This window comes from Anopheles coluzzii, chromosome 3 (genome assembly GCF_943734685.1).
Source record: "Anopheles coluzzii chromosome 3, AcolN3, whole genome shotgun sequence".
Classification (NCBI taxonomy): Eukaryota; Metazoa; Arthropoda; class Insecta; order Diptera; family Culicidae; genus Anopheles; species Anopheles coluzzii.
In genome coordinates this window covers 55,850,447-55,876,683 of record NC_064671.1, presented here as the reverse complement: position 1 = coordinate 55,876,683, position 26,237 = coordinate 55,850,447, and the positions used below count along the sequence as shown (strand labels likewise).

Sequence of the window (26,237 nt, the reverse complement as noted above, 5' to 3'; positions counted from 1 at the left end):
TTCATGTTTTTAATTATTTTAGATTTATTGGATTTAAGTGTTACTATTCTTATGACATGCACAACTGTGTTCTTCATTCATATAAACATGTTGAATATCTAGCTTATTTTACTAAATTTAAAATAAATTTATCAGAACGTGGACTTGATTGCATGCTTAAAAGAATTAATATAAAAATTTAACTATACGTATGAAACGCATGTGCCACGCTTGACGTTATTCGACCATTCGGACCAGTTGAGGTTGAATATAAAACAAACATTACATTACCATCGTCTTGTAAAGGTGTGTGAGGACAAATCATGTTAATATAAATAGGATCGATTAGTTATCGACTGTTTTAGCAGCTAACAGAACAATCGCGCAGTTTAATAAATAAAGTTTTTTCAATAGATGGAAAGTAAAAGAGCTAAGTAGATGTTTATAGTGTGAAAATGTTTGGATCATACTTTTGAGATATTTGATTACATTATGTTGTATAGAAATGGCGAAAGAATAACTCTTTTGATTATGGAATTTTATTGCACGAATTTTAATTACCTCTCCAAAATAGCGATATTATGACAAACGCACGTTTTAATAATCGCCACAAAGAATGCTTTTAATGTTAAACTGTGCCAAACTGTGGATTAATTCGATTGACGTAGGTAAGATATTCACAAAATTATTATAACTATTGCGAAGGCCTTTTTTTAGATCATAGGAATAAGTTGAACTCGCCGAAGGCTTGGTGTAAAGAGTTGGTAACGATATATTTTCCTGCTCAAACATAGGCAGTACGGGAATGGGGAAAGAAACTGAAGTCCTACGAGACGAAATGAAAAATGATGATGATATAGAAAGAAAAGCGGTCGTTAATTTGTATGCATTTGATCGACACTCAACCCAGCATGTACATTGTTGGATAGAAGCAAGGCGAAGCATGATGGGATCCACTGTCTCAAACCAGTTTGAGTAGCACCAGAAGCCTTTTTTTCTGGAGTATTTGTGGCACAGGAATTCCGGTAGCTGCTTTGGCGTTAAATATCCGTATACTTTCGTTGTTTTTACAGGCTCGTTTATTACATTACTCAGAAACACCCACCAAAGGCAAACTTGCTTCTTCACGCATTAAAAGTGCCGTCTTCATAACGAAATGTGGAATGTACAGAAATATTTGGAAGTAGAGGAGTCTAATAATTGACTATATTGATATGAGGCGTTCACCTCATCCCATTGTCAGCAGACCTAAATCGAATCATCATTAATACTGACCAATGTTGCCTTGCCAAAATGATTATATCTGACTGGTAATCTACAGGTGACATTCCATGTACTGGCACATTGTTTTTAATCAATAACTCACTTTGACAAATCAAGTGTGGCGTTTTAGAATCGTCGAGTTTTTACAACAAAACATCCCACTTGAATATATGTTGATGCTTGAACCAAAACATGGTCGTTTATGTCATGGGATTCTCCCTTCATGCATTTGAATTTGCAATTGCAAATTATTACTATCCGCACGATTTTACTATTCATCTATTGATATGGACACACTTAGTGTCTGCAGCTATATCTAACAATGTAAAATATTTACAATATTCACAAACATGAACATCTGTATCGAACCATTGTCGATCTTTGGTAATGAACTGCTGATAAATGCTCTGCAGCTTGTTTTGATATTCATCGTGCGATATTTTGTTAAAACAATTGCTACTTCACTTGTACTATACACTTATTATTCTAGGCAACTGGCTACCTCCCATGTATCGCAGAAGATGTTTTGCACTTGTTGCGAAACAAAATCTAATCAATTATCAATTATTTTCACTTAGCTATACTCGACAGTTCTAAACAACAATTGCACCACAACATTCACTTCGGCAACATATACGGGAAGCGTCTTCGAACTTGGGCAGCTTAAACCTTAGTGGTAAGGTCCAACGGCGTGGTACCTTGCAGCTTCATACGTTTAACCTCACGATCGTACTCGGTTTCCTCTGGCTCGAGGTCTGACTCGCTTCCACTTCCAACATGATGTGCAAGAGCGTGACGTTGACGATGTGGTTGCTGCTGTAGATGCTGATGATGGTGATGGGTTTGGTAATGGTGTTGCAAGTGCCGCGGAGAGTCAGATCGTATTGGGGACACTCGGTGAGGCTGTACCGGGTGTGATGGCGATACCGACAACGGGCGTGGAGAATGACGTACTGTATCATGGTGATGATTTTGGTTGTTGCTGAAGCTGTTGTTGTTGTTGTTGTTGTTATGATGGTTAATATTGTTGGTGGCCGAAATGTTTTTGGTAGCTACAGGGATTGCTGTGGTAGCCAAGTTAAAATTATACTTGTCCATTCCGGATGACGGGCGACTGTCGGCATTAGCTTCATCATCGGAACCATTCGATTCAGCACCGGACATTGAAGATCTGCGCTCGTCAGCGGAAGTGCAACTGCTTCCCGTTTTCATACTCAAATCTATAGGATTGTCTTGTTGAATACGATGGCTGGAAGGAGTCGGAGAATTTCGCACTATCGTGTTCTGTTGTGGAGCAGACACAATAGGAGACCGTGGAGGAGTCATCGTTGCAGGAACCACCTCTTCCGATTCAGGTTCGTCTTTATCGCTTCCTGTCGTGCCATTACTAGGACAACGCTGTGACTCGAGCACCTGATCAAGAATGTAGCGTTTTGAGAAAGACTCTGGGGATTTTCCGTTATCATTACCGGATCCCGCGGTCGGATGGACGCTCTGATCGGTGTTGTGATTTGGTGTAAAGCGACTGTTGTTATTGGCGAGGGGTGAGCTAGGAAGCGTTAAATGAGTATCAGCAGGCTTTAGCAGACCTGCTTGTGGATGGGAATAAAGTGCCGGATGGAAGCCTGGAAACATGAGATGTGACGAGGGCAGGAAGCCAGGAGGCGGCATCAATGGTAGTCCACCAAACGGCAGTGGAAGGAACAGATCCTTGTTGATTGGTGAATCGTGCAATTTACCCTGCCGTAGTAGCGCATTTCTGCGATCATTGATCTCATTGGAGCTATCCGAGTTGTGACTATCAGGAGAACTAACGGAGGGCGATGCAGATGGGTGCTTGCTGTACTCCTCTAGGCCGAGAAGCATCAGCTCTTCCTTTGTGCATGGTGGTCGAGGATACATGCCATGAGGATAACCCCCGTGAAACATTCCCGCATGGATCCCGACTGGTTGTGACGGTTTCTGATGGTTTCCTTGTTGCTGGGCGGCTTGCTGTTGCTCCTGAAGCAAGCAGTGGATCTTAAACCAGTTCGACCGACGTCCGTAACGAGAGCCGCTTTTCGACATTCCAACCATCAGGCATTTGCGCAAGCGGCACGCCTTGCAGGCGGTTCGATTCTTTTTATTAATGATGCATTCTCCGTTATTTTTACACTCCGAGATCGAAGATAAGTTGTTGTATGATCGGCCGAAAAAAGACTGAAATTAAAATAAAAGGGAAAACAAACGAAATCGTTACATATGTACTTGCAATGCATATGATAATAATGGTGACGCATTGTTCTGCAATCATCAATTATTAGATTAGATACTTAATTATTGTATCGTGGTGTATTTGTATGAATTAGTGAAAAAAAAACTGGAACTAGAACAGCAAAAACATATATTATGAAATGAACAAGTAAAACTCTTTTCTTGATGAAGACTAAGGATCATTGCAGTATACCATACCAAATAAGTGAAATGATGGGAGAAACGTCCATCAACAACTAGCTTACAAATGTAACCAGTTGTATATAAATAACTGCAAGCAAGTGTTTATGCACTTGTTCGTATGCACTTGTACGTGACCAGTCGACTAGTTCAATAATTTTGAGTAATGGGATCTGTACGTTGTGGAAAAGAACGATTGCTTAATGGAAATTGCGAATGTACTTAGAGACACGCTTTTCAGTTGATGATCACGCAAAGTACTGTTCATACTCGGAGTAAATCAAGCTGTCATCAGCCTTTTCTTCTTGTAGAAGTTCAGAAATTGTTCTACAATCTGATGTTCATCGCGGAAGAAATTTGTTGTTGTACTTGAAATTGATATGACTTGAATGTGTTGGTTACGCAATACGTGGCAGGTTATTGCTAACTTACAAAAGATCACAATGATCGAGAGTGCTTTAATATTAGATAAAAATTGAAATTGCGTTTGGGTAATGTCACAATAGATGTAGAAATAGAGCTACATTTTACATAGATATTCGGTGTGAAATGAAATCCCACTGTGTGAGCACTGTTAAACAATTCGATTGCATTCACCACGTGCATTGAATCTGATTGATCTAAAGGGTCGTGGCAATACGTGATGTTAAAACGATGAGTGGGAATCACACAGCAGGTAATCTGGTTGCAACGGCAAGTTTGATTGCTTTTTCAACTTCCATTCGATCGGCTCTCATCAAACGATGATGGCGGTTGACTAATGTAGGCTAGGACTGATTTGTCATTTGTAATTTAACTTGAGAAAAAAAAAGAGAGCAACGCTTTACCCCCATCCTCGTGAATTTGAAGAACGGACCTGCTCTATCGTACCTGCGAAAAGTACGGTAACAATTGTGTTTTAACACGATCCCTAAGAAATCGCCGCAAGCGAAAGAAACTCGCTGAAATTTATGAAAATAGCCCACATCACTGAGGCTCGATCGATTCAAGTCCGTTTGTCTAGTTTGACCTTTAACGTACGGCAATGTAACCTTCATTAGAGCAAACCAACGCGATGTCGCAACTTTTGTTCTCCTTGTTCAGCAAATGAATGTAGGCTTATCCTCTTGATCGGTGTATCTGAATCCGTTTACGCTCAGTGAATGGGCAAACTGTTGATAAAGCCGTACAGTAAGAATTGTAGTTATAATATACAAGTAACTAAACAAGTAATGTAAAATTTCAATCATGGACTTTGAATTTGTTCTAAATCTTTAACAGGAACCATACACACAATGAAATATAGCCACTAAACTTGCAGTGCGCGAGCGATTGGCAACTTATTTGCGATCTGTTTATGCGTGGATTACTATGTTCCCTTGGTGACAAAATGTATGTGGGTGTTGCACGGGATGAGCGTTTACGATGTGATATTTGTAGACCAGAGTCATTGAGCAATGAGTTGTCACTCAATGCCCCGCAGTGTGATGCTGATTCATCAGCCCTTCCACAATCGTTGGCAATCCCATGAAACAAGATATTTGGGTGGATGGAATGAATTTGCTGGAGAGTGTGCCTAATCTGAACAACAACACGCTGACGATCCTTTTATGTCGAGAAGCTATACTGAACACGGCTGAACAGAAACACTACCAAGCAGTGCAGCGTTTCCACCAACGTCAGGAAGGGTACTTCTTCCGGCTGATGCATTACTGTGCGGTACTAGATGCAGAGCGCAGAATGAGGTTGTTGTTCCCACCATTATTATGAAACAAGAAAACAGCTTCTTACCTTGCAACCTTCGCAAGTGAAGGCTCCGAAATGAAAACCGGCTGCCGGTTCGCCACAAACTTTGCACTGCTGATTCATCTGGAAAAAGGAAAGACAGAAGGGTAGAATAAATATTTAGAACGAAAATTTATTTTGTTTTTTGTTGTTTCGGTTAAATAGGGTCTTAAACGATCCAACACGTCTTACAGCATATAAAACACGCGCGAGGAGAGGAAGAAGCATCAGTTTAACCGAGAATAACTAAAGCTCAAGTGGTAGTAGATACATTTTGTGGAATCCTCTGGTACACGTAAATGCGAAAAAAAGTAAACTTTGTTGCACTGCTACACGTTTCCAGTTAGCCGGCATTATCCTATGATTTACTGTTTACGAGTTCAGAATTGTTGCTTCCATTTTTGCACAGTCCACACCGATTGGAACCATTGGAACCGGTAACGTTGGAGGTGGGGGTCTGGGGTTGATGTGAGGTTTGAGGGGTTTCCCGGGAAAAAGGTGAACTTAATTACCTTGCGCTGGAAGTTGCAAAGAATAAACAAGCGTCTCGTTTTACCACATGGAACTTACATTATGACGCGGTTTGAGTTTCAAAATTTTTCTTGAATGGTTAACACCAAAATTCTGTAGAATGTTGCAGCATTTGATAAAATGCGCGTTTCGTTATCAACAATATGGCACACAAGTGCGGCTAAAAGTATGATATTTTCAAAACAGACTACCCTTACAGCCCGGGAAAGAGATAATTGAGTTTTACGGCTGCGACCTTACATTGACCTGTCCAAGTGAGTCTATCATAGCACGATGGAAATAAGCCGCGAGCAGATTTTTCAGTTGAAGAATCTGCGATGTGCTTTGCTTATGCAACACATAAGCATATGTGCAAGCGTTGCTAATTTGGGAGGTGTTTTATAGATGTAGCATCTCTATGCCAATAAGACTAATTTCACGTGGACATTAACAAACGCCAAATAGTTTTACTTGGATGATACTTACGATTTTGTTTTGTGCAGGTATCAGTGCAGGTAATTAAACCTCTATACAAAACATTGGACAAAAAATGGTATTGAGAAGTTTTGCACTCATTGGAGAGCCGTTTCTTAAACCAACCAAATATGATATTGCTCCTGTTATCAGCTTAGCGACTCGACGTCAGTTAATATTTAGCGGTAATGTTTACTGCAGTTGAAGAATCTGGTCGGCCACAAAATTCTGCATTCTAATGAGTTTCGATGAGCTTTATTGCTGGCATGGTATATTATGATAATGCATTTAAATTTTATGCCACTTATCCAACCAAAATAAAGCTTGGCCAGTGAGCATTCGCACGGAAACTGTTGGAATGGTCGTCCTCAGTCGGTGCTGCTATTTATCATAAACGGAACACACCTTCCACGGCACCGCAACCGTCAATCGCGTCCCACATTTGTGAGCCTTTCAATTCCGATTATCCTTTCTTTACATCGCACTGCTCAGCATCTTCCTTCTGGTCAGGCGTGATAAACTGCTTGTGGGAAAAGTCATAAACCGTGCTAAAATAATTCATTTTCGTGCATCGCTCGCGGACCGAAGGAAGGAGAGGCAAGATGGGTGTCCCAGCACAGATCGTCGTCGCGTTTGGCGCTGTGGATTCCCAAGTGTTAGCAGAGGAATAAATTTATATCACGATCGCTGCATTGTATCTCATCCGAGTGGCATTGCTGGTTTTGTTTTGTTGCTCGCGGAAGAACCAGTGCAATGATGCATGAGCTAGGTTGAATCGCGGCTGAAAAAAGACCTGTTGCTAAGTTTAGCGAATTGCCCCAAAACTCGAGGGTGTTTTCGTTCTGGCTATCGGAATAAAAGCTCCAATAACGAGTTGAATGCTAAATCAAGTCTCGAACACACTATCTTCAACGAAGTGGATGGGGTTATATGATAAGTTGTTTCGGTTACTTGCTCGTTCGGTCATTAATGTGCACAGTTTTGTCAGAATGTGGTTTTAATTGCCACTTTTACGACCACTCGTCTCAGATGGTGGTGTTAAGGCGGCAAGATAAAACCGCATGGATTTGGGGTAAAATTTGTCGATGTATTTTATGATGCATTTAAAGGTGAGCGAACCTCTACCATGATGCATTTGTGCACGGCACTGCTGCATGACGGAATTAAAATGATCCATCAATTCTCTGTTTTCTGAAGTCACCGTACATCTCTCAACTTCAAGGTTGGAGCACAATTTTAGAAACAACAACCTGTACCGTCGCATGTCCTCCAACATTTACCCGGCCTTAGCATGACGTTGACGAAACATTCGCTCGCACCCTTTTGGGACACGCAACTGTACCGTTTTGTTTCGTATTCCGTCAGCGTTCGAGCGTTGGATTTGAATATTCGCGCAATCGATCGAGGCCGCATTGTAGCAGTTTGGCGCTACGCTCTATTTCAGATGGCTCTCGTGTTCGTGCACAGGCACGTGCTTCAACGCTGCCGGTGGGCACTCAATCGAGGTAAGAGACGAAAGTTGCACCGTCCATTACAAGAATCGAGTAAACGTGAAAGAATCTTTTTTTTTCTTATTCACTATCCACCATCCTAACTTCATAGTAAGACGCGAATGCTCAAACTGGTGGCTCAATTCTTTGATCTCAAATCTTCCCTATGGTTCTGTGGCAGAAGAAGGAGTGGGTTTGTCTTTTTGTAAATGGAAAGAAGTTGCATGGGCCTGTAAATACCGGACAGCAAAACAATGCCGATTTCACGCGCACTGGATACGTGTAGGAGTGAATAAGATTGACATAATTCGAACACTAACGAGACAAGTTACTACTCACCTTCCCATCAGAGACAAGCTTGGAGCGTACCTGACCTAGCTCAAACCATTCGGAGTGTGTAGGCGTCGCGCAAAATAGCGAGAGTGCAGAAGAGATAAATCGGTTGTCTTGCCCGTGAACAATGTAGTAAACCGAGCAGCACCGATTCACGAACGAGTGTGGCAAACAAAGAGAGTACTAGAAAAGCGCGCAAAAACATTAAACGGCGCAACTTAACTGGAACGCAAGTAGAATGAAAGAATGGAGCAAAAGTGAGGAAAACTTGGCAACGGAACTAACCAATTTGAACTGTATCAAGGTTGGGTTGTTTTATAAGCGCTCCAGTTGAGTTGAAAGTGAAACTGCCCGAATGGTCAGATTGAAATGAAAACGAAGAAATGAGCGAGGGGAGAAACATGCAATGTAAACAAACAGCTGTAGGGTTTGCAACAAGCTAATTTGCCTTAGTGCGTAAGGTGTATCTTTAAAGAATGAATGGTTAGCAAGTGAGCACACGCCGCACCCAATTACCAAACAGAATCACCTTAAAACATTACAATTCGGTAAAGCCAATTGCTTGCAACGGCGAGGTAATGCAATTAGTTGATAACGTATATTGATTTCCATCTTGTCGTCCCATGGTTTGTAGGACGATTGGTAATAAATACTGCTCAAATAACCAAACGATTAAACGGCTAAGCTGGCCAAGCCTGACATAAGTTTTGCCAAAAGCAAACGAAATAGTTTATATAGATTGTTATAACTTTATATCAATAAGCAGCTGCAAGACTGCAACGCAAATCATAGTTCACGAAGCATCGATGAAAAATGCTGTCTAATAGACTCGATACATTAGTGAAAACTATGGAGGAAAGAAAAGAATGACACAACATATAATACCCTACCATCAGAAATGTTAAGTATTGTTCAACTTTACGAAATGTCCTAAATGAAATATGACAAATTGCTTCAAAGTTCATTTCTCATGGCAGTTGTTCCGGTAAATCCTAAGGGGCTAGTGCAATTTTCCTATTACATAGCCTTGATTGATCCGATTCCGATAAGTCAAGTCAGATGATGCATCGATCGAGGCTGGTTAAATAGACTGAGGTGGGGAACAATTCCGTAGGAGCGATCCATTTGTCATCACCCAACTGCTCGGTTAAGCACACGAAAACGGAACAGGGCGTGAGATAAACGTGACGGGAGCATCTCTACAAAGAAGAACTACACTATTTGATGTGTATCTTGCTGCAATGTTTCGATGTATACCTCCCGAAAAATGTGAAATCAAAATTATGTTAAGCGTACAGGGGACAAAGCTCTGCATCTTACGGTTGCGAACATGACGAAGCAAGTTAGCGTTCAGAGTTTTGGCCAAATTCCAAAGCCTTGCCAACGCTCTTTTGCTCTCATTTCGTTTGGGATAGTACGTAAACGCCGAAACACAATTACGAATGTCACCGTGTCGTTCGTTGAGGTTTATTTGGCAAATTGCTTGTCATCGAGCGTTTATTGCACGGGAACAGCTGTGGGATATAAAATACTTTCACAAAGCTTCAACGATGTGTTGCATTTAATTGCTGTTTTTGCATTCTTGCGTTCGACGCTTAATAATTTGTGAATAATTCCGTCTTTACGAGCCGCTAGTCCTTATTATTCATCCAATAAACGCAAAACAGCAGACAGAGAAAAAGAAGGAGAGAGCGAAAAAAAATAAACAGAACACTATTCATCCATCCATCCATCCGGAAGAACAGTGTTGCAGTGCGAGATGGTGTTGGGCATCAGCAAGCAGATCAGTGAGATCATCATAATCCCATCATGCTCGGCAGGAGAGGGAAGGAGGAAGTGCATTTTTATAGCCCGCGTGGCAGCCATCCGCGATGGAGTTTGATTTATTTGAGCCAGTTCTGTTCCGTTACCGGCTTGTAGCTCAACCGGGTGAAGTGGTAACATGCATGGAAAAAAACAAGTAAAAAAGGGCAACGTAGCACCTTAAAACGAGTGAACCTGTGTTCGGCCGTTTGCCCTCTAAATATCCGTACACATTTACGCAAAAGGTTGTAACAGGGTCGTCGATCGCGGAGGCTTTTCGTTGCTGTTCCAACTTGGAAGCGATGCCAACAGATGATGACTGGCGAAGAGTCAATCGACGGTTCGCCCCATACCCAAGTGCTACAGAAATCGCTTACACTAATACCTTCCCAAGATGCAATGACACATACTTAGCAGTCGAACTGTAGCAAAGGTACACACCGTGCACACGAGTTTGGAACGTGGTACGTCGAGATTCGCTGTAGTTAGTAGCTCTCGAGTAGAATCCCCTCGCCCTAGAGTGTTGGTGTATTAGTAGCGAGTACGCTTCGCTAGCGGGCCGGTGAATCACAAGATCTAATCTCACACCCTCGTGGTTTCTTTTCGTGAGAAACTATCGCGCTGAAAATCGTGTTTATTTCTTCATTACCGTATTATTATTCCCGCAGAACTGATCTCTTTTTCTATTCGTTTGATTGTATCCGGCTGCAGCGCTCTTTCAGTTTTTAGCGGCTGAATACGAGCAGGCGGAAGCTTCCCCGTATCGTCCGGGCACAAGAGAGCAGACCCACCGGCAGTCATGTAGATGCCATTAGAACACAGGTATGCGGTCATCTTGTCTCGTTTTCGTCTCCAATACACACACGGGCAATCAGCAGTGTTGTGGAACGGAGGCCGGATGCTGCACCCAGTGCAGCAGCAACGCAGCGGTGGAAAGGGAAGTTCGTACTCTAAACGTTCCAAACCCGGCGCGACGATGGTGCTGGTCATGGATGTGATAGTTTAATTTTCCATTTCGTGCACACGGCGCAAATTAATAGTGCATTCATGTTCGTGCTATTCTACTTTGCAGTTTTCTCCACCACACACCGTCAGGATTTGTGGCAATTCGCTTGCAATACACCGCGAATGTGATAAGCGCAGCAGAGAATATGGCACAAATCCCATTCCAGTGACCGGCTGTCAGCGGTTTATCGCGATAAGGTCAATCTGTTACGGAGTGTACAGGTATTCGGGTAGGCAGGCAGATTCTAGTGCATCGACAACGAAGGTGATGTTTGTAGTCGAACTCAAAGTGAGAACGTTCTGGGGTTTCGTTTCTTGAAGCACCTTTTCCGTTCCCATTCAATGCATTGTTTAACCTCGTTCGTCGTCTGACCTTCCGGTCGAAAGGTGTCCATTAGTGTCGCAGCGTGTCGCCCCTCCGGTAGGAACAATAGCGAGTGACTTTTCAATGATTTTTCTCATATCAACTAATCTAGATGAAGCGGGAAACTATCGCATTGTTGCGTCGCTGGCTGATGACACGTTGACAGCGCTGCTCTTAAAGATGCTTCATCGGCAGGGAAGCTGAACGGTAGTGAAGGTTTCGTTTGTTTTATATCGTAACGTGTTCTACGCTCGTAGAATCTTGACAATTTTCCATTGAACCTATATCATTAGTTGACGATTTATAGGTACGGCAGTATGTACGTTTAACCAATGATAGTTATAATACTCCACCGAGAATAGATTAGAAAGGAAATGTGTTGCAAAACAAGTGTTGATGTAGTATAATCTTTTCTGACTATGTATTTAAATATGTTACAAGAATTACGTAAAGCGATACAGATTACATTTCCGATTAAAATAACTAACACACTAGAACAACAAAGACAATGCAAAGAACAGAGCGTACAAGTATCGTTGATGTTTGCGCAATAATAACAATGCCTGAGTATTAGTATAATCCCACCTAACTTGGTATACAGATCATTTGGGCCTAGAGTTCGTTGAATGCTGGTGAATTGAGAAATAAGCATAAACTGGTAGAAATTTAGTGTGATTCGTTACGCCTGGCTTGCGTTAAAAGTGAATTTTAGAGCTTGAGCTCAAGCGCATCGTCTGAAGTGCGAGGTTACACGTGGGTCTCGTCGAGATCAGCAGTGTAATAAACAAATCTGAAGCAAAATTAATAGGTGTGTCACTTGCTGGCAGCAATGGATCTATTGACCCAACAAAATAGATTGAAGGCAAAAGCACTCATCCGTTTGCATGCAACTAGTTCGGTGAGCTCATCGAATAGATTTGATGCCGAAGCACATCGCGAAGGATCGCAACAGGTTGTGTGTCTCAGTCTGTCTCCACAGTTGTGCTACATCCAAGCATAACAATGGGCGCAATAAGAGAGTAGGAAGTAAACAAATGGTTGATATTTGTACATTAGCTCTATTAATTATGCAATTAACCTGCTATTGTTGAATGTAAATCAAATCGAAGAAAGAATGAAACGAAAGTGAAACGATGAACCTAAACAACCCGTGCCACTCCCTGGCATTAAATTGTGTATCCCATTTGTACTGTCTACTGTAAGATGTGTAAGATCGGGTTAGTTGGGTGTGTATGCGGAACTGAGAGTTACTAATCGCGTTGTGAGCAGGGTAGCATCAATCGAACCTTAATTAAATAATTGAACTAATTTTAGCACGCGAGCTTCACGCTCCAATCAGGCTGAATTCATGGCAGATGAATAAGCTCCATTTATCATCCATCGATGTGCTGACAAAATGCATATCTTGTGTATGAGCCTTGAAGCTAAGTGTAGGGTACATCCGAATTCTAGCCTCGCAAAAGGTAGACCAGTTTTTTTGCCAGATTGAGTATCACTCAAAATGGGGCAGGTAATCTAGTTCAATTTGTACCGGACTGAAAGGGGAATTTGATTGATCATAGTACGACATGTAACAACAATAGTACATTTGATCTGACACAATTGAAGTATCATGGAGATCATTTTAACACACTGATGGCAATTGCTGTACAGTTTTGAGCACGGTTCAAACCACTAGACAAATGCGGCAGGGCTGCACTCGGGCATCTCTAGTACAACATCTTAGCATTGGTTGCAATCACGCTGCATGCACTGGAGTGGATTTGAAAGAAGGCCGTACTTGGCGGTAAAATGCAATTAACGAAGGCACTTGCTGCTCAGCAACACGTCTGTTTGTCGGATACAGCGTGTTAGAAATAGCCGAATGCAACTATTTACCTTCCCATTCTTCGTAGAGCTGTTCTAATCTAAATAAATTGAAAACGTAATAATGGATTTCAAACAAAGACGACCCTTTAGTTCGTGTCTCGTGTGCACTGTTTTGTGGTAAACAGAACAGTGCAAACAGCATTTCCTTTAGTTGGTCAGAGATTCTCATTGACAGATGTTAAAAGCATCCTCTTCAAGTGCCGCCAGGCAACGTTTCTTACCGCTACACAAGTCAACCATGTCTGTGAAGCACCTTCTAATGCATGCTACCGGTATCGAACTATCCTCTTGGCGACCGTATTCCATTGTGTATAAAATCGAACGGAGGAAATCTACAACTGCTGTACTCTGACTCTCAAGGTTCGACGAGTGCGACTGCTAATTAATCAAACGATATCTGTTGCCTCATGTGAGATGGGAGTCTCACGGTAGTGAAGATTAATTTCATGCAATAGGTTGTATTGGATAGTTTTTCATAGTATAAACATTACTGACTGCTATTATTATTTATATAAAGCGGCAAAAGGTTATTCGTGACAAACTTTTACAATTATTTGTACCCACGATAAAATTAGTAATTTTGTATTTTTTTATTTATTTCTTAATTATTTGTTTAAATATGCTCTAGTTTAAGACAAATTCATCAAGATGAAGGCAAATGCATCAAGATGCCTATTGCGTCGCTTATGGTCGAAGTTACACAAATACATTGACGAACTAAACGCGGTTCAAAAACAGTCATCATAGATGCTTGCCTTACACGAACATCCCTGGTTTGTACGCAAAGATTTGCTGCAAATCACTCACAAACAAAGTAGTAGAGCACCCAGCTAAATTATAGGTTTCGGAACGAATTCGTTGGAACTGAGCGACATTGCATTACGAAGCATAGAAGGATGAACCATTTTCTAGTGGTATAATGAGCACATAAGTCATTTTCCATTGCGTGTGCGACAGCCGCCGTTCAAGGCGTACCTGAAGATGATCTTTGCGGTTTCGTGTAATTGAAAATTGCGCACCCTCAGCAGAAATCGTTATTGTCATCAGTGATGTTCACGGTAGTTGTCGCGATAGGTTCCTCAAAGACAGCGAGGGAAAAGGGATTTCAACACCTCTTGGCGAACAGCGTAGAACAACGGTGTAGCGGTGAGCCGAAAGAGTACGATGAAAGGTGCGGTCTTCCTAGAGTAACCTTTATGCCAACACACCGCAAATAAACTATGATTTACAAGTAATTGAAAAATGAAACGACCAAATGTTTGCACAACCGGTGGCAAACCATTGCCGCTTCAGTTGAACAAATGTGAGCTACAGCGGCTTCGGGCTACTCAGAGACAGTATTGAAACAGATAATTGAAGGTCTGTTTGTACGTAAAATATGCGACGTGAAAGTAACAAATCGATCCGGTTTGCTCGAGTGACAACAATTTCAAATCTGTTATTTTTAATTGTTGGCATGTAGAAACATTTCGGCCACGCTTCGGATTCCGTTTACAGAGGTTGCAGTTAACAATTGAAAACAGATAATTTTGCAATTGAAATCGAAAGGGAACCAAACAATATATCCGAAATAAATTATATTTTCATTTGTGCTACTAAGCTCTGGCAACCACAGCAAAACACGTTACTAACAGGCAATTAGCGGTTATTCCGTGGCGGACAGATACGGTCAAATGTTTCAATCATCCGAACGACCTTGATTGAGCGTTATGCATGAGGTGCGCCATTTTTAAAGAGTCCCAGTGGACTCCATTACATTAACGTCTGTTTTTCTACAACTGCATGGCAGCATGAATCCCACCTCCCCCCACACCTCGTAAACGGAATATGTCTTTGATCGTTTCGAATGAAGACATCTACGTGCCGACAAGTGCTGTTGGTGAAATAACCACTACAAACTCTTGCATCTTATGCTATAGCTTGTCTTTAGTTGTCAAGTGTACAACATTTCCATTGTACGGAGTAATTCATAAGTTCGACAGCTTACGAAAATCTGTTGCTACTGAAGCGTAAGCGATCAATCGTGTCGAGCGCAAAGAGAAGCATTTATTGATAGGCCGAATGTCAAGCGAGCGCGAGCGAGACTCAGTAGAAGTTCGTTGTCTAACTGCTCATTGAAATCATTCATGGAAGAAAAGCAAAAAACAGTTTGATTGACGCTGCTCTCTTTCGGGAATGTATAACGCTACATAAACGTACAAAAATAACTAGTTTCTTGTTCTTGTTCTTGCCATACCATTACACATGGTTTTGTAAACACCATCGACACAGATTATATACCCTGCCGTGCTATGCCATTCAATATGACATTGTGAAGCACGTAGGAAATGAAATTGTTTTCAAATCGGTACAACGAAATCAAACTACATTTTAACATTTCTGTAACGTTTTTGGACAGCTAACAAGTGTTGGGAATAAATGAAGGGGTCCTCAAACCAACGGGGTGGCTACACCTTTGGACATTAGGGAAACCACTTGGGCGCAGATGGGGAAGCAAAAGTGTGACGAGACAAATACCGCTACAAAAAAAAAAACATCAACATCTTTAACAATGCGTCTTGGGAACTCCGATTGAATGTGCTTGTTTTGTGGGCGGACAGCTATGTCTGTGGTACGTATTGGGGAAAAACATGATAATTACGACGAAAACTATTAAATCGTTACTCTCTTACCAAAGGTGTCAGCGTTGTTTTTGTGTACGATGGCCGAGGTGGTATACATGCGTCTACCCATCCTGAAGCGCGTACGGTTAAGCTTTTTTTTTCCTGAGAGCGGTGTGTGATCTTCACCTTTCGCTCGCCTTTCTCTATAACTAGTTTGCTTCCGCTTGTACATCCACGACTTTGGCCTCTTCTTCGTTTTTGTTGTTTGACACGATGATCGGAGGGAGAATGTGGTAAGATGTACGTTCGCATTTGATGACTTTTGTAGTGCTTGGTTTAATAACAAAAATCATCACTCAAATATCAGCGATGATCATTAACGTCGGTCAACGTTGGGTTGGTGCACTCAAGGTTCATGCTCGAGTCGCCAATAAGCCGCTTTGCGCCGAGTTGGAGGTGATAAATGCCGGACTTAATGTGACTGGGAATGGTTTATTTTCACAGGTCAAAGTTTTCCGATATTGAGATAAAAAAAGGGGTTGATCACAACGATAGCTAGGACATTTTATTGCGTAACAACACCTGTAAGTTGCTGTACGATGTTCAATCGGAAACTGCGATGAAGAAAATATATGAATGCGCGAAAAAAGAAACGGCAATGGTAAGTTAATATCCATTTGCTTTTGCTAAATACGTTTCCAGTCAAGAAAGTCGGCTACCGAAAGGCATGTGTTTCAATGGAGCATCAGACATATTGAGACTCATATACAGCTCCGACATGAACATAAAGCAAGATAAATTAAGTCGTTGGCCAACATAACATGTACGCACTTAACGAGAGTTTGCCGATACTTTTAAAGACTCTGAGTGACAGCATTCGTGTCATTATGTGCTGTACGCGATTGAGTTATCATCATCCTACATGTTTCCCAGATGTTAAGTATCAGTGGGCAAAGAAAAGGAAAGATATAGTGCACATCATTTATCTGGTCTTGTTACTATCAGCCCAATGCTGCCAAAGAAATTGAGCGATAGTTCTGAGAAAGTGGAACGGAAACTAAATGTTTTTAGTTTGTGAAGTGTGTGTGTTTGTGTGCATTGTATATTGGTATTAGTGTATATATATATATATTCATACATACATTGTTCCTTATTGTTCTAGTGGAATATAGATATGTATGACTTGTGTTCTGAATTTAACGGTTTTTATTACACAACTTCTGAAAGATTATTGCACAAAAACCTCTTCATTGTATTTTTTATTAGTTTGCACCTCAATCGTTGAAAGGATAAGTAACTGGTTGCATGTTTGCAAAATCGCTAACGGGTCGCGACGGGATTGAACTGACCGCAAAATACCGATGCCAAACGAGAGGCGGCGTCCGAATGAATAGTTTTCCCTTCCACAAAACACCCCCCTAGCAGGCAGACTAATCGTACACGGCCGATCTTCGTTTGGAGATCCTCGGAAACCAAAACCCGTACAATCAAACCGTGGGAACTAGATCATTCAAATTCTTGAACTCGATAATCGTTGACGATGATGATGGTGGCTGCTTCTACTCGGGATATCGGTTTCCACCCGCAATCGTGTACACGTGCTGGACAGAGAGTAAAACTGCAACTGTAACCACTGCAAGCGACCGGTGCAGCAAGAGGTAAAAAAGTAGAATGGAACATCTAGCAAGTCACCATTCCGTAAGAATGAAAACGAAGCATTCATCAACAACCTCGAAGGCGTACCGCATCGTCTAGCTTAGTTAAGGTAATGTACTGCAATCTTTCTTTCTCGATTAAAAAATTTCTATACAAGACGCAAGATGTGCAGCGCCAACTTGCAGTTTGCTTGTGAAAATGTGAGTGTGTGCGCAAAGACGACAGAAGTGTGTGGAAAGACGAAAAAAACGTTTCTTTGTGCTTCGCCTTCCATGCACTACTGGTAAGGAGATTTATTTACAAGAAGCAGTACGTACAATAATCCATGAGCCCAACTTCGTTATGTCAAAAAAATAGTCATCAACGCTCGATCATCGTCAATCGGTGGAACTTTATCTACATCTACAGCCATAGTCGGTTGTTGATGGAACTTGTCGTCCGTTTCCTGAGAGTATCTTGAAAGTGTAAGCTTACGCACGATATATTAAACTATTTTAATGCAATTAATAATAATACCATTGAAAGACTGGGAGGCTACAGCTGCTGTCACTACTGCTGATATATTTTGCATAACCTGACCGAACAGACGCCCTCGAATGTCCTCGTTTTGTGAGTTAAGCTAATTATCGAGCTGCATCATTGTACGTGCCTTTTTACGACAACTCCCTTATAGACAATCGTTTCACGAAGTGCCATGGCCTCCACCGTTGCTCCTCTACCTCAGGCATCTACAACATCTTCCTCCCGCTCTCGTGCCACCAGTTTGCACCGATATTTGCCACTTGCCATAAATTAATTCACAAAGTATAGCAATAAAAATCGCGCGCAACAGGCATGAAGATGAGCATGAGCTGCTCGCTAGTTGTTTGCATCCTCGTCGACCGGACCCATTGAGCGTTTGTGCTAACAGAAATAGCTGAACGATAGGTTACTGTGGCTGGAGACGTGCAGTATAATGTGAAACAAAAATACCATCAAATCGTACAGAAAATCAGTCGATCTCGAGATGAAAGAAAACCTTCACACGTCCGTGCCGGTCACGTTGAGTATGGCTAATTAAATTTTTACAATCTTGCCATATTTGAATACATGTTTGGAGCAGTACGAGCTCACGAATGGTAACTGAGTGCGAGTTGCAAGCGCAGCACTAAATTTTGAAACGAAAAGGGTAGGATATATGTTTTTTTTTAACGATGCAGAGTAAAAGTGATCGAATTCTCAAACAAAGTAGTATTTATTTCATCCCAATAATCCTACTTTTGCTGTAAGCTTTTGTCTCGAATAAATGTGATGGATCAAGAAATGAAAGCGAGCGACTTCAACGATCCTTAAGCGTTGAACGCAGAAGCATCCGCTGTTGCAATGCTTAACTATCACGAACAATGAACTTATTTTTCAATTTCGATCAACAATGATCAGCATATGTCCTTCAGCGCAAAACCGAACCAAAGCGTGATTTTGCTGTGTTGAATCTGTGCCAGACTGGAGGGGTATAATTTTATTTATTTATTTATTTATCGATCGATACACTGCATGGTAAGCTTCGTCTGCGGCAGTAAGTGCATCACAACAACATGCGTATGGGTTCGCTAGTGAATAGCACACAGGATCTTCGTTGAGCGATCAACGCTGTCTACCGGGCCGAAGTTGTACGAGTCTGATGCGTCAGTGCCCACCGCATGCGGTGCATTACGCAGCACGCAACGTACAGTATGACAATAATTTATTGTTTATTATATTCACTGCATTGCAATGCAATACGCGAACAAAAAAAAACGGGATGGGTGGATGTAGGGACAAGTGGATCTGTTGGGTGGCCTCCGTTTAGCCTGTTTTACAATTTGACGATACTGACAGCTGGCGACAATCATAGTTCGGCAGATTCATTCACTTTGACGGCCCCATCGTACACATAGCTATATATAAAATATTCACTTTCGAGAACGAATTATTAATAAGCGTAAGTAGTTTGTTTTTAATAATGTTAGTCAAGGATGAAAGGTATATGTGACCAAATACAAATCGCTCAAAGTTTGCACAATTGTTGGGAAATTGAAAAAGCGTCACATAAACGATCTAAATTCATGCGAACGTATACCCACCCTCATGTAATACAAATCGTGCATTTCATACGTTTTTTGCATACGTTTATAACGCTTCCGAAACAGTCTGTTAACTAAAATTCAGATCACATAATGATGACAATGGGCGACTCCCGCATCGAGTGGGTATGATTTGTGGCTTGTGTCCATGATTCTGGGTCGACGGTAAGCACCTACCGGCAGATATCTGGATCACATCGTTGAATATAGTTTCGGACACGTACGTTTATCGAACGTACGCCATGTTTATCGGACCACAATCCTCTTTCGTCCTTAGAGGACCTTCGTGAATGAAGATGACCTGCATAACCAACGACAACTAATACTGATTGTTAGTTTGCAATTGCATCAATCTGATTTGTTCTTGAGAGCTCTCCGCAAGGTGTTATCGAGGTCGAGTAATATAAACTGAAAGCGGTAGTGGCAGTAAAGCTGAACTAATAAATTGTATCGTCGCTACTACTATCGTCGCTAATACTCGATTTGCCCAATCTAAATGGGGTCGTGTCTTAATGACTATGCTCAGAAGAAAACATAAGAGCAATTAGTTAACCATCTGGGCACAGGCATCCCATTGAGTGGTTTGTCATTACGAATATGAATTGAAACGTCATAATGCTGAGTGGTGCCTACAATATGCATTCTTTATTCAACCAGAAGGAACAGTGATCGACTGAAATCGTGCCGATTATAACAATTTGTTATGATGTCATGTATCGTTCTCCACAAGATTTACACTCCAGTTTGCAATCAACCTTTTTGGATGGGCAACATATCGATGATCACAGCAGCATACTACATGTTTTTAACGTTGTCATAGCACAAGCTATAAAATGATACTACTTCTTATGTGTACCATTTGGTGCAGGTAATTGGACATCTGAAGACATCATTCGATACGAAAGCTTGTGATCATAAGCATAATAAATTTACGTATTGAAACATTTTCACGAGTTAACTCAATTTTGGAACAAAAATTCTGATCAAAATCGGGTGAATCAAGCGTGTCTGAGAGGCAATCCATGATCGTAGCATTTTGCGATCGTTTTTTTCGGTTAGCTGGTGAATAACAACAAAAACATGGGCTATTTTATCTGCAGAACGAGACGTTCCAGCACTGGCCTTTCCCTCCGTCATGCAACGATCAGCATAAATCGGTGTTGCCGTTCATTTGCGCCGACAATTAGTGAAGATCAAGATCGAACATTGTCAGCGGGTGCAGGTGAGCGCGGAAAGTCTTAACGCAGAGGATCGATCGGATTGATATAAAATCGGTTATTCGTTTCATTTTCGACGCTTATTCATCAGAATCCACGGTTCTTTCAGTGTCTTCCTAGAGCAGTGAGCGCGAGCCGTTTCCCAGAATAATTTGATTACCGCATTGAACATCTCGTGGAAACCCTTTCTATCAAGACCCTTTCTATGCCTTTGCTGTTCATCATTCACATCAAATTTTATGACTATTCAAAATACTTGTACGGTCAGTCGGATTGGGTTTGGTGCTTGGCCAACAAATCGAACTACCATATCAGAAACAATGTGGATTACGCGAGAAGCTCCAGAACGGTTGATGTGCCGACAAAGCTTCGAAACGGATCCTGAACTGTTGACCGGCTGCCGTTACGGAAAGGCATCTTCCCCGGGAGGCTTTTGAGATTTTATTGCTCCAAATATAAGTTGTTTGGCAGCGTCCGTGGCTGAGGACCTCCGCTTGGCAATTGATGCGATGCTAGAAGGCGGCATTCGCCTTTCATCTGCCGTGTCTCGCAGGGTGATGCTTGCAATAAAGCGCACGTCTGTTTCGTTTGGCTCCCCAGCTCCATTCCAGAGACGCAGCACCGAACGACATCGCTTACTAGTGTACTCGTGTGTGTTGTCATTCGTCGAAGGAAAGCTCATTTGTTTTGACTCGAATCAATTACGTTTTACGACATTCTCAGTTCACTTAGCCTTTTTGTTCAATTAACACGTTCGACTCGTCCTCATCTTGGGAGGATTGACGGATCAGATTGTATGTTGAATAGCAAGGGCCGCTCATGGTGAAGTCATCTCGCAGTAAAGTGTAAGATTTTTTCTCCTTTGCCGCCACACACGCGTCTTTGCCAAGCGCACCTCTAACCTCTGTCATTTGGCGCGGTTTGGCAGTCCGGGTGGCATCGGTAAAATCGAAGCCGACGCCCTTCGGAATGTTGAAGCGACGCAAATTGATCCTACAGTGCAAAAGGTATATTGCAACGTTTGCCTCTTCGAGGTGGTAATAAAAATTAAACCGCGAACAAACTCTCCCAGCTGATGGATCACGGTTTGTGATGAAGTGCGCACATAAAGGTACTGCTCTAACTTTCTCTACGCAGATCGCCCCTATGCAATCTACCTGCAATTGAAAAGGAGCGAAAAAGAGTGCGCCGCAATATAAGAAGGCAGTGTGTACTCTTTTGGAAGGACGAAAGCAAGTGTAACTGTTTCTTTGAGTAATAAAACTTGATCAAATTTCCCCAAAACAAAGCAAACCAAGCCGATGAGCCCTTGAGCCACGATTTGGCACCTTGACGATGGATAATGTACGGATTGGTATAAAGGGAGTGTAAAGGAGCCGCCTATAGATTGGGAAATGAAGTAATCTGAAATCAATCGAACCTACTACTTTGACCATAATACGATGGCCACCCCGAGAAGCAGCCGTTAAAGCGGCATGTATAAATCAGTTGATTTCACCGCAATAAAACAAATATTTTGATTAATGATGTTGATTTGATTCATATTTCTCCATTTGGTGTATTCTGTAAAGAGCTGATGCAGACTGGCAGAAAGCCACATTACGCGGTGGCAACTGGGGCTTTGAATCTAAATATAACAACTACGGTAGTTTTAGTTTTATTTTACAATTAGATATGTGATAGAAAATATGAACATGGTTTATTTAGCATTTGTTTTGTTTCAAAACATAAAAAATGACTAAATAATTCGAATTCCTATTGAAACAAATTATGTATATATATAGTAGAATAAAGCAATAAAGTGACAGCGTGTTAAACTATTGCACCTGTGAATCATATAGGATACGGCACACCGTTTCCCTTCCAGGTGCTGTATTGCTATTAATTAAGCAAATCTCGATAGTGACTCCACCTATCATGGCCAGCAACACGAAGCTTCATGATCATGTAAGCACATTGCACACAGCAACCATACCGCTAGACTAGCGTAAATGAATCCCCAAGTGCTCGAGCTCGCGCTAACCGGAATAGAGGGAAAGGCGCAAAGCGTGCCAACATGTCCTCCGCGCGCTTGATGCCGAAGACCAGAAAAAACCGTGGGAAATAAACCTATTTAACGCCTCCGGCTTGCGACGGTGGCTTTCTTTTGTTCCGTGCTTGTAACCGTGGCGCGAAGATAGGAGGATCATTGCTGTCGTTTTTCCCGCAGCTTGTAAGCTAGCATTAATCGTTTCGTTCTCCCTTCCTCATTCACCGCTGGTATCGACTGTCATAGGGACACTTGGAGGCAACTCGGTATCACTGCTCGTGATCAGATGGATGATCAGTACCGGTCCAGTTTAAGTTCTTTTTTATGTATGGAACTTTTCTGTTATTTGTCGAAAAAAACTTTTCAAAAATCCAAAGAGCTGATTTGATTTGTTGTTATTGCGTAATGTATTTATCAAGAGAAATCCAGAGAAAAAAGAAACATATACTTTAACGCAACAAAATTCGTTGCAACGCAAAAAAAATTGTGTCTATGCAAACATAAACCTGCTTTTCTATATAACAAAAGAAACGCCTATATTGTAGCACATCTAACGAATTCACCTGCAAAATGTATGCTATGGTTGTGCATCAATCAAATAAGACACCATCTTATTCGTTGCACTCTGATGGGTGATTCCGATGCATACGAAGTGTTGGAATTGTAATTAAACGCGAAAAAAACAACGTTTAAAAATAAGAATCGCCCAAACGCAATCACAGAGCGTGCAAAAATAAGACAAGCTGTCAAAAAGTCAAATTTTTTGGCAAATAGTTTCCGGTCGAGCGTGTCTGGCTTGTGCCGCGCGCTGGAAGTCTGTGCATTTAATTTGAATGCATTTGCAGCGACACTCATTGGGCCACCGGTGTACCCCCGGTACAAGAAACCGGCGATGTAAGCATGAAAAATTATCATCAACCAACGATATGAATTAATAATGGCAATAATCAGCAAAATAAAGACAACCACTTAGTAGTGGCGTTTATGGGCGATGCGATCGCGATACGCCATGCAGAACAATTATTCGCGGTCTCAAATTCCGTCGTCGGATGTCTTTGTGTGCGTATGATGTTTGCGAGTGGCCAATGAGAACAATGAGGTGCAATTTTGCAATATCATTAATCGTCGCACGCCACCCATCAGTTGCATCCCGCACGGATGCAGCGCGATCGCAATGCGAAAGGGTGGACACACGTACCGTATCTGTCAGATGAGTGGTTCGACCTAATGGATGTCTGCTTTGAGCCACTTTCCCCGTATGCTAGTAAGAAGGGTAGTGGCGAGCGGCAAGAATGGCGAGTCCCGTCTGCATAGCCGTGACCGATTTCTGACTGACTCCAGGTGCTGATTGTTATTCACCTGTGTAGTACAGGATAGGTGAATCGAGCTCTTTGTGTTTACCTTTTTGTCACGATTTCAATCGCCGTGTGTGGAACGCTTTTTTTGTTGTGTTCTAGACTACTGAAAACGCTACCGTTGCAATTTCTTCTTATAAGTGTGCACACAAATAGTGACGATAAAAAGATTGCTGATCGCTCCCTCCCCTCCTCCTACGCTTTATTGTGTTGTTTGCCCTTTTTTCTCTCTATAAAAAGGCTAATGAGACAAGAAGCCAGAGCGAAGTGAGCGTCACAGGCTTCAACGTGTGCAATGCGTCTGTCACGGTTTATTGAGCATAATTAAAATGTAATTTAAAAACACATTCCACAACGCACGGCCTCTTTTGATATTTTTTTGCAATAAAAAAGAAGACACGTTATAGTGAAACGTAGAGGTCAACTTTATCATTTTTTTGCCACACGAAGTACACGCTGCAACGCTTCTTCCTTCATCCATCGTATGCATTAATAATTCTGTTGCATCGTGAGGATTTCATGGTTCGGTAAATTTTGCGTGTTATACATTTTCAAACGAATTTGACGCGTGTTAGATTTAAGTTTAACAATCGGAGATGTTTTTTTTACACAGATTCTCTGACTCACCTTTATATTCTGCTGTGCGAGATGGGAGTTTGCCTAAAGCTCTAAGCAAATGCTTTATGCCGGATGCCGTTTCTTTGGGGTGATGCGTTTTCAAATTACACTACTGATTTACGTTAAATGCACTTTGAATATCGTTGTATGCTGCACGTCGTTCCAATAATTTCACAATCACTTTGTTAAACGTGTACTTAGTATTTCATCTACCGATATCGTGAGAAACGTGTAGACTACAAACAACTCATTCTTTCGGTATAGTTTGCTTTGTAGATTTGACCGTTTAGTTATGTTTGGCGACAAATGAAACACATTCCTTTTGGGGCACTGTTAACTAACACACGAGAGGCAAGATGGAGGAGATCGATAATAATAATCTGTGCTGCCTGTTGTCATAATCAATTTTCGTCAACACGCCACGGGTCCATCTTTTTCTTTGATTTTGTACAGTATTCTCGAAGTAGTTCGAAGATTTGAGCCGACGGTTCAGCTTGCTGCTTGTTGGATGAAACAATTAACATTCGTTACACAAAAGCGAACCTTTAAATAAACCACTTTGCACCCGGAATCATTTGATCCTTTTTAACAGCTTCTCACTTTTGTTCGCGCTTTGAAATTTTGTGTTAGCGCTTAATCACGAAGATAAGGGATAGCATTAATAGTTCCGGACGATGTACGAAGGCATCAAATTTTGTCGGTTTCCACAGCTATAATGCGTGTGATTGAATTGTGCCACTTGTTAGATTTTTTGTCGTATGCATATTTTCAATTCGGTGCATAAGGTTTCTTTTTTGCGACACAATTCGTCACTAATTCACTCGAACACTTGAAACATCACTATCAAATGGGCCAATGATAGCATCATGCGCACGCAGCATAACACTTCCACTGAGAAGCGGCGATAACAACTGACCAAACTGCACTGATCGAAACTGCACCGGAACTGCACAGACTGCATTGGGGTGCGTCCACCCCTCCCTGGATCACACGAACAGATCTTTTAGAATACGAGCACGGCGACGACGATGACGAGAGGGTAAGGATCGTAACAGCGAAAGTAAAACGCTGCCGTGGTTGCTGCTTGGTCCGAATCGGTATCGCAAAGTACGACGGTTGTTCCAACAACGGCGGCAGCAACACTGACATGCGATCGTGAGCGCGCCCTGTCTGAGACTGGAAAACATCTCGGCTCAAAGTGCGGCCAAAGCTCTGCCTGCTGCTTCTAAAGGTGACTTGAGTTGGGTTACCTTTGAGTGTGTTGGTGTGTTGTGTGCGTGTGTGAGTTTAATACCTGAGTTTGTTCGGATGGTGATGTTGCTGCACACAGGGGAGGTTAGAGATTTTTCGCTGCGTGAGCTAAGAAAGTG

General features: G+C 41.8%; 1 protein-coding gene across 1 annotated transcript; it reads right to left on the bottom strand.

Annotated features, from left to right (window-relative positions):
• LOC120957924 (knirps-related protein-like) lies at positions 1–26,118 on the bottom strand. Its single transcript, XM_040380386.2, has 3 exons — positions 24,877–26,118; positions 5,446–5,523; positions 1–3,441 (listed from the first exon to the last, which is right to left on the bottom strand). The coding sequence occupies exons 2-3, from the start codon at positions 5,521–5,523 to the stop codon at positions 1,906–1,908; spliced, it is 1,614 nt and encodes a 537-aa protein (XP_040236320.2). The 5' UTR covers positions 24,877–26,118; the 3' UTR covers positions 1–1,905.
• Positions 26,119–26,237: the final 119 nt, after the last annotated feature.